General features: G+C 40.2%; 1 protein-coding gene across 3 annotated transcripts in view; it reads right to left on the bottom strand.

The window, feature by feature from the left end:
• Nucleotides 1-14,851, bottom strand: part of Adk (adenosine kinase) — a 409,106-nt gene that overhangs the window by 215,532 nt on the left and 178,723 nt on the right. For all 3 annotated transcript variants that reach the window (XM_052733565.1, XM_052733567.1, XM_052733566.1), the window contains exon 5: nt 912-1,084. In XM_052733565.1, the coding sequence (XP_052589525.1) occupies nt 912-1,084 (173 nt within the window). The remainder of the gene's footprint in view (nt 1-911; nt 1,085-14,851) is intronic.

Genomic DNA, 14,851 nt, shown 5'->3' with positions numbered 1-14,851 from the left:
CCTGGGAAGCCATATAAAGGCAGTAGGAGAGAAACAGCTTCACCAAGCTATCCTCTGGTTCCTACCTGTGTGCCATGGTACGCACACATATCATACGAACACACCACCACAACACATAAATAAATACAAGAAATTTTATTCAACAATAAAAAACAAAAACGGAAGATGGGCCTGAAGGCTCACTCCTGGTGGAAAGACCGCTAAGAGTTTGAGGACACCTGACCTACAGCGTAAGATGCTGTCTCAAATAAAGTAAAGCTAAAACCAAATAAAATAACTACATGGTTGACAATGACTAAGATTTAAAAAAAAAAAAAGTCCAACAAGTGCTGCTATGGATGCAGGGAAAGCAGAATAATTATTCCATGTTGGGCACACAAAGTGGTGCGGCTACTGTGGGAATTCTTCAGAGATTAAATTCTTCAACAACCTGCCAGGCTGGGCGGTGGTGGTGCACACCTTTAATTCCAGCACTCAGGAGGCAGAGGCAGGTGGATCTCTGAGTTCAAGGCCAGCCTGGTCTATAAAGTAAGTTCCAGGATGGCCAGGGCTACACAGAGAAACCCTGTCTCGAAAAACTATTAAAAAACAAAACAAAACAAACTAAAAACATGTGTAAGATTTCACCTGCATCTATAACAACAAAACAGAATACAAGAAGTTTTGAGGCAGAAATTGTGTATTGGGGGAATAGGGGAGTAGATTTTATCAAACCATATTGTACACATGTATGCCATTCTTAAATAGTAAAAAAATTAAACACAATAAGGTAAAAAATAACACAAAGAAGAAGAGTTTACTGAACATTAGAAATGATTATCAACGTGAAGTTTATTTCAAACTGAAATTCGGGTTTTGTCAATGTTTACACAGCTCTGAGGAGAGGGTGTTCCTGGTTGATAATGACTTACCTGTTGCCACCAGTGATGCATGCAGCGCAGGTTCCAGTTGGCTGCTCATTCTGCTCGTAGTAATGAGCATCCACATGTGCTTCAGCAGCTTTACTCTTCAGGATCTCCCCAAATTTATCTATCCCAATGCACCCAAAGAATGTTGCTGCTTTGTGTGGCTCCTGAATCATCCACTGAAAAGCAAGAACATAAATGACTGAATGGGTCAGAAACAGTACAGATAATGCAGGACTCTTCTATGGATGCTGGCCTGCAAGGCATGCTCTGTGATGACGATAAATGGAACTTCAACACTGCACTACCGCTTAGGATAAGAACCGTGACAAAACAGTCATACGCATCTTACTCTACTTCATGAGGAATAGATGTAGAGAGTTTAGTGAGTGGACATAGAAAACAGTACATTAGAATTCAGAAGCTCAAGTTATACAGACATTAAATCAAATGCTGGCTGTTTACAGGAAAATAAAGTTAAGTGCCAATAAAATGAGCTAGCACAGCATTGTCATGGAAAAATACAGAATTCACTTTGAAGACTGTTTTGATAAAATGTTTGCCCCTGATTAATTGTGGTATTAATAACATATCACTTGATCTTTCAACCTTTTTTTCCCTTAAATTTTTTTTGTTGTTATACAGGTCTCACATTGTAGCTCAGGCTGGCCTAGAACTTACTGTAGAACATAGCTAACCTAAAATTCATAGCAGTGCTCCTGTCTCAGCCTCTTTAATTCTGGGATTATAGATATGAGCTACCCTCTTGGCTTCACTTAGCCTGTCGACAGTTTATTTCTCTCATCTGTAAAATGGGGAAATGATAACAACATGCTTTATAAGGTAGCTTTAAATAACATAGGTTAATACGTATGTAAAACTGAGCACAGTACCCATGATACAATAAGCAATACCTATCAGCTGTTAAAATCAATATTTTATACTTCTTGAAATAATTCATCCATAAATTATGCTAAAGCATAATCATGCTTAATACCATTAAAATGATAAATGTCAAAAAATATGGCTGAGCATGGTGGTTTATGTCTGAAATTCCAATACCTGGGAGATGCAGGCAGGAGAATCAAGAGTTAAATGTCCAGTCTTGGCTACTTTGCAAATTTGTATGAGGTCCTATGAGACTCTGTCTTACTCCCCACACCAAACACGAAGAAAAGTGTTCAGTTCTGGATTGAGGGTGGACTTCTGAGCTTTCATCACAGAAGCTACTTTTTAAAGTAAATGGCAATTAATTAAGTCAACAGATATAGAATAAGATATTGTGGAATGCACAGCTCAAAATGAGCCATCTATATCATAGCCATTATCTCACAGCCCAGGGACGACTGAGGTTGAAAGGGCAGAGAATCTCCACAGTGGAACAACATTTACATGAGATGAGAGGACTGTTGCACATTAACACTCACTGTGGCTATTACTGGGTGAATAAGACGAGCAGGAGCTGAAACCTGCCAAAATCACAGAACTGATAAGGGAGGAGCTCATGAAGCCCTATCCCTATTTGAGGACCCATTGGCAATTGATTGCTGCTGGAGTTGGAAAAGTCAGCATTCTTTAGAAATGCTGGCTCTGAGAGGCTAACCATGCTTTGGCAGATAGATGGTCCTATACTTTTGCTCATACAGACGAGAGAGAGAGAGAGAGAGAGAGAGAGAGAGAGAGAGAGAGAGAGAGAGAGAGAGAGAGAGAGTGCACATGAAGTGAGAGAGTGAGCACAAAAGTGGTAGTGAGCAGGGGAGGGATGGGAGGATTTGATACAAAAACATTTATGCATGTATGAATATTAAATTTTTTAAAGATAGAAATGTTAAAATTCTAACTACAAATATCTCATCATGTCATTAAAGTGATTCTTGTAAACTTAAGTATTTTTGTTGTAAATGATTCATCATGGATTTCTTTTAATATGCATGGTTTTCACTGATTTGAACTCTTTAAATTAGCTCAAGTCCCTGAAGGCTTCTCATCTTTTATTAGTGATTCTAAAGAGATCATCTTTCTTTGTTCCAAATATAGTTGTTAAAATTCTCTGTATATTAAGTTAAAAAAGGGGGGGGGAGCTGGAGAGATGGTTTAATGGTTAAGAACACTTGCTACTTGGTAGCCCAGGCTGGCCTCGAACTCACAGAGATCCGCCTGCCTCTGCCTCCCGAGTGCTGGGATTAAAGGTGTGCGCCACCATCTCCCCCAAGATCCAGCTATACCACTCTTGGGCATATACCCAAGAAATGCTCAACCACACCATAAGGGCACTTGTTCAGCTATGTTCATATCAGCATTGTTTGTAATAGCCAGAACATGGAAACAACCCAGATACCCTTCAACTGAAGAATGGATAAACAAAATGTGGTACATATACACAATGGAATACTACTCAGCAGAGAAAAACAATGGCATCATGAGGTTTGCAGACAAATGGATGGATCTAGAAAAAATCATCCTGAGTGAGGTAACCCAGACTCAGAAAGACAAACATGGTATGTACTCACTCATAGCAGGATACTAGACATGAAACAAGGATGACTTGTCTGCTACTCACATCACCAGGGAGGCTACCTGGAAAACAGGACCCCAAGAAAGACACAGGGATCGCCCAATGACAGAGAAATGGAATGAGATCTACATGAACAGCCTGGACACGAGTGGGGGTAATGAAAGGCGAGGGTTGAGGGAAAGAGAGCTTGGGGGAGCGGGAGATCCCAGCTGGATCAACAACAGAGAGGGAGAACAAGGAATAGGAGACCATGGTAAATGAAGACCACATGAGAATAGGAAGAAGCAAAGTGCTAGAGAGGCCCACAGAAATCCACAAAGATACCCACACAACAGACTGCTGGCAATGGTCGAGAGACAGCCCGAACTGACCTACTCTGGTGATGGGATGGCCAAACACCCTAATTGTTGTGCTAGAAACCTCATCCAACTACTGAGGGATCTGGATGCAGAGATCCATGACTAGGCCCCGGGTGGATCTCTGGGAGTCCAATTAGCAAGAATGAGGAGGGTTTATATGAGCGAGAATTGTTGAGACCAAGGTTGGATAAAGGACAGGGACAAATAGCCAAATGAATGGAAACACATGAACTATGAACCAATGGCTGAGGGGTCCCCACTGGATCAGGCCCTCTGAATGGGTGAGACAGTTGATTGGCTTGATCTGTTTGGGAGGCATCCAGGCAGTGGGACCAGATCTTGTGCTCATTGCATGAGTTGGCTGTTTGAAACCTGGGGCCTATGCAGGATTGTTTGGCTCGGCCTGGGAGGATGGGACTAGACCTACCTGGACTGAGTCTACCAGGTTGACCTCAGTCTGTGGGGAAGGCTTTGCCCTGGAGGAGATGGGAATGGGGGGGGGTTGGGGGGAAGGTGAGGGGGACGGGAGGGGGGAGAACAAGGGAATCCGTTGCTGATATGTAGAATTGAATTGTATTGCAAAATAAATTAAAAAAAAAAAAAACCAATGGAACCTACAAAAAAAAAAAAAAAAAAAAAAAAGAACACTTGCTAAAAGTCCAGGTTCAATTCTCAACACCCATATTGCAGCTCACAACTGCCTATAGTTCTAGTTCCAATGTACCCAATGACTTCTTCTGACCTCCATGGGTATTTACATGCTTATTTGCATAAAGGCAAAACACTCATACAGATAAAATGTAAATAAAATTTTAAAATAAAAAAGCACCAACATAGATTTTGATAAATACATTTTCAATAATGAGTACACAAATGTATATATACATATATAATTACATATATACACACATACATTTGAGGGGCAAAGGAATGAGGACATAAATAAAGATAAAGAAAGCTACAGGAGTGACATAAGCTAACTGCCTGATGACAAGGAGTCCTGTTTCAAGAGATTTAGCCTTAAAATGCACATACAATGCTACAGATGTAAGCATTTATATTTTATCTAAAATGAAATAAAGTTACAAACAACAAAGTCTATGTACAGAAGACTTGTTGAATAAACTGGATGAACCTGTTTGACAGAAACCCCAAACCACACACAAAAACAAGGAAGGGTTTAGAGAATGGTCCATCTAAGTAATTCTAGCATTGGGAGATAGAGGCTCCAGTTGGGGCTTGGGAGGCCATCTTGGGATACAGAATGAGTTCAAAGCCAGTCTGAATTCAACAAGAAAACCCAATCTTAAAAACTAAGGTCTAGCTAGGAATATGGCTTAGTGGTAAGCACTTGCAGGGCCTTGTATAAAGCCAAATGGTTCAATCTCCTGCATAGCAACAAAACCCCAAACCAAAAGCATCCACGTGTGTAGACTATTCTCTAGGATATCTCTGAAACTAGGAAAGTTCTAAGAGAAAGAAAACTCAGAAGTAAAAATATCCTGGGAAAGCTTCCAGACACTGAATTTGTCAATGTTTTCTAAGGAATTATAACAAAACAAGTCAAATAAAGCAAAAGTAAATAACTATGACTACAACAAACTTAGACCTACTGAATAGCAAAAGGAATAATCAATAAAGTAAAAGGGCAATTGTACATCTGATGAGAGGTTAATATCTAAGAAACTTCTACAACACCACAATGAAACAAATAACCTGACTGAAATATGACCAAAGTTGTTGAGCATTTGTGTTTCTAACCACCCAAAAGGCCAATAAGCAAATGAAGATGCTCAACAGCACTAATCATCCGGGAAAGAAAAAATCAAAAGCACAATCAAATGTTATTTAATACTGATCTTGAATGCCACTATGAAAAGAGTAGAAAATAAGTGTTGTTGGGGATGTGGAGAAATTACGCTTGTGCCACGGCAACTAGAGCATAAAACCAGAAAGGTGCAAGTACAGAAGTCTCTGATACTAGACAAAAGGCAGGGCAAGCCTGTGACCTCTGACAGGGCCTGACATCATATGCCCCGGTTCAGGGAACGAGAAGCCTGGCATTCCCACTGAAATTAGTGCATACCAACAAACTCTGAAAGAAATGCAGGGGAAAAAAATTGTGAAAAATTAAACAGTAAGCTAAAATTTATAGTGACTCTTAAAATTCTGGCTACATATTTGATGTGGGCGGGGAGGGGCTTTGTTGACTCCCCATAGGAGGTCTTACTCTTTTGGAGGAGTGGATGGGGGGTTGGACAAGGGAGGGTGTGTATGTGGGGGGAACAGGAGAAGGGATGGGATGGAAAACTCTGGTTGGTATGTAAATTGAAAAAAATTTTAAATAAATAATAAAAAAATTCTGGCTACATGTAACCTGTGCATGTTTCAGCAATATAAGAAATAAGGATTCTACATAAATGCTCTCAAATAAAAATCATGAAAGTAAGCATGGTGGTACATGTCTGTAATCCCAGCACTTGATTAGAGGCAGAAAGATTGGGAGTTTAAGGTCATCTTTGGCTGCATAGTGGCCTTTGGCAGCAGAGTCTCTAGAGGTACTAGAGCAGTGGTTCTCAACCTGTGGGTCACAACCCATTTGGGGTTCAAACAACCCTTTCATAGGGGTCACATATCAGATATCCTGCATATAAGATATTTACAATACAATTTGTAACAGTAGCAAAATTATACTTATGAAGTAGCAACGAAAATGATTTTACAGTTGGGGGTCACCACAACACAAGGAACTGTATTCAAGAGTGGCAACTTTAGGAAAGTTGAGAACCGCTGTGATAAAAGGACACAGAATGTGGAAGATTAATTTCTCTAACTATGTAGCTTTTGGGAGGCTATCATCTACACTGAGTGGGACTTTTCAGTGACACTTCCAGAAGTAACCCTCACCCTTCCTTGCAAGTAAGCCCCATAAACTCATTGGTTTATCAAAGCGTACTTTGATGGAATCATTACTTTGATCTGTCATTGGTATTCTATCTGGGTGAACAGAAGTTTATGTCTCCCAAGGAAGGTAGCACAATAATGACACATAATTTGAATGCAATCTCAACCAACACCTCAATAGGATACATAAGGGAATTAAAGGGCTGATTCTATAATCAATGAAATATGGAAAAGGAGCTAGACAGGCAAAAGCTAGGAAGTGTATCACTCTGAGAGATATCGATGCTGCTAAAGACTAAATTACTCTTCAGTTATAAAATGTATGATCTTGTGGATACTGTAAAAATCAGAAATGCCTAACTAGTCATTATTGGTATAAATACCTGAATTAGTTTAATTCAACTTAAATAAGAATAGAAACAGCAAAATATTCCTAGAAAACACCCAGGCGAGGCATTAATTACAACGAAGGGTGCTGGGGGGTGTCTTTCTGTATGCTGTGAATATATGTTGTTCCCATTGATTAGTAAATAAGCTGTTTTGGCCTATGACAAGGGAGCTTAGAGGCAGGCATGAAATCCAAGGAGAGAGACAGGAAAGAGAAAGGTAGAGTGGGAGAGATGTCAGACTGCCATCCTAGGAACAACATGTAATGGGATCCAGGTAAAGTCATGGAACACATGGTGATACATAGTTTAATAGTTATGGGTTGAGTTAAACTATAAGAGCTAGCTTATAAGAAGCCATGCACAACAGCAGGAAGCACCTCCTCCTTCGGGGCTTATAGCCCAAGATCCTGGGTGGAGCAAATACCACCATAGAAGGGATCAGAAAAGGTTTCCGAAGATATATGACATCATCAGTTGTCTGTAAAAGATATGCTTGAATTTTTGGAACTGACAAAAATGGACTTCAAAGAAAGGCAAATAGGATAGCACACAGTGTGTCTTATGAATATAATTATGGTGTTCCCAGAACAAAAGAAATCCCATTCATTAAGTAGTTAGTTCCAACCAAAAATACTAATTTTTCTAAGTGAGTATGTCTTGGGCACTACAAACTCCCACAGCCTCAGACCCAGACTGATCATCAGCACATTTACTCATTACCTAACCTTGACCTTTTGCATACTGCCTTTTAATCACAGAAATTGCAAATAAATTTGTCTTTGCAAAGTACCTGTGAAGTCACTGAAAGCAATAGGGCAGTCTAACCCGAAAAGGGAATGATCTGGAGGAGTGGTTCTTGTGTATGACAGATGTCATTGAGCTGCCCTTGAAAAACTAAACCATCCGGTGGAAGGGGCCTTGTTAGTGCAGCAGTTGTATGTGAGTCCCACAAAACATCCAGGGGACTTGGTGTGGGTTTGCTGCAGGATCACCGGGGGCCTACAAATGCACAGCTTGGGAAACAAGAGCACATGTTAGCCAGAACTAATAAAAAAGATAACCAAAGGAATATCAGAAGTGTAATAACAGAGCAACTCTATAGGCAGGAAAAAATCTAGTGGGAAATATAGGCCTAGGCTGGATAATTAAATGTCACTTTACAAAGTGCAAGCATAGTCTGCAGGTGTGATAAAGCACATGGAGGTTTCTCAGCAAATGAGTGAGATTATAAAAGCCGATGACTATTAATGCAAGGAATCAGACTGAGTAAATTTACACCCGAATTTAAATAGTTGCTGAATAAATGGCATATTAAGCTACACACTAAGAGTCTTTAACAACATATTCAAAGATTTCTATTAATATTAACTTCACTTTTCAGATGAATTCTCTCTTCACCCAACTGCAATGTTTAGGACAATATAACTGCCAATGATACCTGAGAGCCATCACGTTTGAGATAATGCCATATGCTTTAATTTCAGTCATAATTAAATGATGAAGAATGACACCTAGACACTAAACTAACTGAAAGATAAGCCAGAGACAGGAAATTTCATGACAGAAAAACCAGGGAGGCACTCTAGGAAAACTTAAAAGCATAGCTGAAAAGAACATGGACCGTCAAAACTGGGAAATAACAATAAGCACCTATCAAATGAAGAACAGCAACTGAAAATGAGAGCGGGGGCGGGGGGGTTGGGGGGAAGCTCATCAGGTGGAGTCTTCTTAAACATGTCAACAGACCACAGTGTTCACCCTGTGTATGGGAAGTGTGTAACCATCCTGACCATCCAACTCCAGGACGTTTTCAACGCCTGGAAAACAAGTCTGTACCCACTGACCTTGTCTCAAACCCTACCCTCTAGAGGTACTACAACCAACTACAAAAGTTATTCCCCTGCCTTCAGCTTTGTTTTTCCCCAATCTACTCCATTTTGAGGGAGCTTCCTACGATGTCCTCTCCTCAACAGAGCATGACCTCTATCTAACCCATGCAGCTTCGTGACAGAACCATTCCTTAAGCAGCACTCCCAGGTCAGCACTCCATTCGGCTGCCCTCCCAACTCTTCCTGCTTTCCAATTTAGAACTCCCTCTACCTGCCTGCCTCCCTCCCTCCCTCCCTCCCTCCCCTTTTCTCCCCCCTACCCTCTCATACCTCCTGTATCCCAGGTTGGCCTGGAACTCCCTGTGCAACCAAGGATGACTGGACTAGTAGATCCTTCACTTCCCAAGTTCTGGGATGACGCATGTGTACAACTCCACAGTGTATGTAGTACTGAGCTGCATTCCTAACCTTTATATCTCATTTTCAGAAGTAAATTCTGTCCAACCTCTATTCTGTGTGCTGATGTTAGATAATGCCACAGCAGATTCATTATTATCATAAATTAGTTTTAGTTAATTATATTTTCCAGCTTAACACACTTTCTTGGCTTAGTTGAAAGACCTATCGTTTGCATTTCCAAATCTAAATGACTGTCTGGTACTTTCTGTGTAGTTAACAATCAACAAATAGTAAGTGAATGAACACGAAAGATGGGGTTATTGCTTCAGAAAGCATTTAGCTTAAGAATATACAGAAACCACAGACAAACATACCCTATTGCTTATCATACAAGATATGCATGCAAACAAGTGGCTGATCAAGACCCAGGAGATATGAGCAGCTCAGAGTTGACAACAGGACATTCCATGACATGGTATTGGCACGGTGAGTGTTTTAAGATGAAGGAATTTGAGAAATAAAGGCAGGAAAGAAATTTTTATCTTTCCCTCAAGTGTCCTTCTGACAAGAAGAACCTAACACCCAAGTCTCTGAAGATGAGGGACACCGACAGGAACAGAGATGACTTGTCAACTTTTTTTGATTTGTTAATTTTTGTTCAAACTCCTTTGTCCTTTTATCATCTTCCAACAACTTTTAACTTTTCACCAAACATTGTATAAAAACAGTCACATTTATCAATAACTGCTTCATCAGCCATCATTTCCTCTCTGCCATATAATACTTACATTGAATAAATCCCTTTGTTAATGTGTTTTGTTAGAGGCCTCAAGTAGAATGTAGAAAGCAGGAAGGAAAGCGCCTGCGGCGTCAATGGCACTGAAGAATCAGGGCACACAGGTTTTTAAAGGAAAAAGGAGAGATAGGAGAAACAGTGGGGAGAGGTTGACAGAGGACGGTGGAACAAAAAATCTAAATTACTTTTAAATACAAAACTGTAAACCGTAAAGATTCATTCTTATACTAAAAATATTGAATTTCTTCTAAATAAACGGTAGTGGGGCTGGTTAAATGGCGCACTGTGTGAAGTTCATTCAGCAGGTTCAAGGAGGTACTTACTGTTCAAGTCTTGTGCTTAATTCCCAGAACCTTAGTAGAAACCTACTGAAAGTTAGTCTCTGGCCTTCCTCTGCACATCATGGCAAGGGCACATTCAAAGACCCATAAGCAAATAATCACATGCATGTTCACAAATGTGTATACATGTGCATGCAGACGCGTGCGCATACACACACACACACACACACACACACACACACACACACACACACACACACACAGCATTTCTATTTCTCTTTTAAAAACAGTTTTGTTTTGTTTTCTACAGAACACAAAGTATACTGAATGTGCTATATTTGGAGATATTATCAATACTATAACTACTTTATAGGGTTCAGTATAGAACCCAGCAATAGAAATCAATAGATTAAATTTTATTCATTATTTTAATTACTACTGTTTTAGTCCTACTATCAGTATGATTAACACCACTGTTATTTACTATTCTGTGTGTGCATGGTGTGCGTGTACATACACATGTGTGGAAGTCAGAGGCCAACTCTGGGCATTCAGTTATCTCCTATCTTTCTGTGGGTTCTGAGAATTAAACTCATGTCATTAGACTTATATGGTAAATGTTGTTACCCACTGAGCTATTTCTTACCCAGATACTGGGTGTTTAACTTTGGCATTTTTCAGAAGAGGATTTACAGACTGCATATAATTACTAAGAGGGACCAGGCCATAGGCACAAGTAGTATGGAGACAGAGGGAACATGCATATAACACAGAAACAGTAGGAAGGATGCTTTTTTTTTCTGTTCAAACAAAACAAACAAGGTTACAGGACTGCAAAATATTAACAAGGAAAATAATTTTACTGAAAGATATTTAATTGCATTAAAAATACTGCTGTAATTTTGCTACTGTTACGAATCATAACACAAATATCTGTTTTCCAATGGTCTTAGGTGACTCCTGTGAAAGGGTTGTTTGACCCACAGAAGGGTTGAGACCCACAGGTTGAGAATCGCTGATAACATCGTGAGGCTGGAGAGATGGTAGTTAGAAGCATATACTGCTCTTCCAGGACACAGGTTAGGTTCCCAGCACCCACATTAGGCAGCTCACAACCACATTTAACTCAAGTCCATGGGATTTGACACCATTGGCCTCTGCAGCCACCTACACTCACGTGCACATACCCCACCTACACATAATCAAAAATAATAAGAGGTGAAAAGATTTACATGATCTGAAGAGAAGAAGGGGAGGAAGAACTGTAGGAGACAAGACGGGTCTAGGACACCAAGAGAACATGGCCCAAAGAAACAACTAAGCAGGGCTCATCGAAGCTCCCAGAGACTGAATGTCCACGTTAGGTCCTCTGCAAACATGTTATGGTTGTTTAGCTTGGTATTCTTGTTGGACTCCCAACAAGGAGAGTAGGGATTGCCTCTCACTTTTGCCTGTGCTTGGAACCCTTTTTCTCCTACTGGACTGCCTCCCTCATTCAGCCTGGATATGATGGTATGTACCTAGTCTTATTGTAAGTTGTTATGCTGTGTTCGGTTGACAGGTAACTCACTCTCCAGCTGCCACTGTCCTTAACCATATGCACTAGGAAATTACAATGATGATCTAGGGATCTACCACAGCTACACAAAATGCAGAAAGACATACTTTACGAAAGATAAATCACCATAAAATCTGATGATGGCAAACCGAAACTATGCTGCTAAGGAGAGGAGACGGAGAAACCTTTAGAGAAAAACAAGTGGTCTTTTGAAGTAAAGACGTCACTAAGATGCATCTGCCCAGAAATCCTACAAAATCCAAGGAAGCAGGTAACTAGCAACCCAGGAGCAAGAAACACACCGAGACACATCCTTCTCCTTTACTATTTCTAGCATGCTTTATAAAAAGCAAAACCCCCAAGGCAGTAAACATCTGCTCATCAACACCTATCAGCAGCAACATCAGAAACATGAGGCAAAGGTCAAGTCAAAGTTTATTGACGATGATGAACTATGACAGCCTCTATTAAATTACCCCTTCCTTCAAGGTGCATGTGATCAAAGCAGCAAAAGAGATTTTCACTCAGTCACATAACAAGCTATTTGTTGAGATTGAAACATCTGGTCAATATCTCCTAACACTGCAATTTCATGCACAGTTAGCATTAGGGCACATTTCTCCTCTTCTTACAGGGTCCATAAGAGTGGCACATATGGCTGATCATTTCATTCACAAAGGATTCAATTCGAGGCATTACACACAATCGCCTGTGCTTTATGGTGTTTTAAGTCTACCTGCCATCGTTTTCCATCATCATTGCTGACTGCTGCTCTCTTCTACTATAAAAGCCTGTACATAGGACGGAGCACTCAAGACTTAACAGCTTTCCTGAACTGGAGTTAGAAAGCATTTATGACAAGCAAATGTATAGTGCCAAGTCACTTTCTACTACCAAGAACACCCAATACATTGAAGTATTAACCATTTTATTTAGCAAATATCTAGTACAGATTAGTAAAGTAATATTTTTGAATACTGTGTGTGTGTATAGTATGCATGTGTGAACATGAGTGGTGTATGGTTGTGCTTTCTGCACGTGTACACATGTGGAGGCTAGAACTTGATGGAGTGCCTTCCTCTATTACTCTTCACCTTATTTTTTGAGACAGGGTCTCTCGCTGATCCTGAGCTTGCTATTTCAGCTAAAACGGCAAGTGAGCTGCAGGGATTCACTTGTTTCCAGACCTCCAGCCTCCACTGGGTTAAAGAAGCATGCTGCCTAGCTTTTATGTAGGTGCTGGGGATCCAAACTCAGGTCCCGATGCTTCTGTAGCAAGCACTTTACCCACTGAGCCATCTCCCTAATGACAGAAACCAATCCAAATATTTGACTTTGGGCACAGTATATTTATGACAGTATTCTTGAATATAACTGTCAAGTATAAGAAATAATAACAAAACAGTATTGCAGAAATTTAAGTTGATGTGAGGGCTAATGAGATGGCTCAGAGTGTAAAGGTACTTAGCACTAAGTCTGGTGATCTGAGTTTAATCCCTGGAATCCACAATAGGGAGAAACAAAGTCCTACAAGATGCCCTCTGACTTCATATGAGGCATGGCACAAATGTGCCCACACATAGAAATGAGAAAAAAAAACTTTTTTAAAAATTAATTTTAGTAGGAGTGTTCAGAACATTTTAAGTTGATAAAGAATAATCCTATACTAGAAAGAATCAGGATGATACAATTTTATCAATCACATATGCTGAAAATTTTCCACTTGAAATTCATGCATTTGTTGCCATGGTAACAGAGTCCTTTCTTGAACACTTACAGTAGCAAACCTGAACTCACACCGTGGATTTCTCTTTTTGCTTGCCTTCCTTTGGGATTATAGCTTCAAGGGATAACTGGGGTGGGAATGGGGCACATGCAAAGCTTCAGTTTCACATTTCCTTTGACACGTTTCCTCACAGCATGACTGTGTAAGGAGAGCTATTTTCGAAAATTTAGGGATTTGTCTCTCTAGCCAATAATACTAGAGGGGATTTGAATGAACAAATATTCTTGTGATGAGTGTCACTCATGACCATTTGACTATAGTAATATGAAATGACTAGTGAAGAAAAGAGATTAGCAAAAACACAAGGTTGAACTGGCATCCAAGTTACAGAGAACGTACTGGACTGTAATTCTGCATGCAATGTAAATATTTTGCTTGTTCATTTGTTCATTAATTTAGTCAGTCAAGTCAATCTGATGACATTTATAGGATGTGTTCTAGGGTTAGGCACAGTGTTGTCATAGGAACACACACTACAAAGTGACTTTCTTATGTCATGGAGATTCTAAATACCAGAAAAAGCAAAGAAACAAGCAAACAAACAGACAAAAGCCAGGCTTGGGGAGGCATGCTTGGTGGCCACAGCACTTAGGAGGCTGAGGCACAGCACTGCTGAGATCCACGGCCAGCCTGGCTTATACAACCTTACCTTACCGCACAGCATAACCAAAGGGCCTGAGAGATGGCTCAGCAGGTAAGGCAGCGGTCAGCTAATGAGGACCTGAGTTTAATCCCTGAGACCCAAACAGGACAAAAGTCATTCCTCCAAGTTAGCCTCTGACTGCCACACGTGTACCATGACATACGAGTAACCACCCTCCCCAACACACAAATCAATGTAAAACAAACAAAACAAAACACAAACTCTATCACAAAAATGGGTAAAAACTACCAAGTTTTTAGGAAAACTAACAGCTAAGGATGATGCAGGAAAGGGGCCAAGAAAGGTAAGAAAGTCATAAAATATGTAAATATGTAGACAACAGAGTCAGAATGAGTTTAAGGAAGTTCCTGAACCAAGAGATGGTGCCCCTCTTTCTTCAAACTCAGATAGGACTTTTGCATTAAAATAACTGAACAGCAGCACAGGCAATAAAAGACAAAACTGAACTGGAAAAAACAAAGGGGTT

The sequence above is a fragment of the Peromyscus californicus genome, unplaced genomic scaffold, assembly GCF_007827085.1.
Source record: "Peromyscus californicus insignis strain IS unplaced genomic scaffold, ASM782708v3 Scaffold_12__1_contigs__length_115047231, whole genome shotgun sequence".
NCBI lineage: Eukaryota > Metazoa > Chordata > Mammalia > Rodentia > Cricetidae > Peromyscus > Peromyscus californicus.
This window is presented reverse-complemented; position numbering and strand designations above follow the sequence as displayed.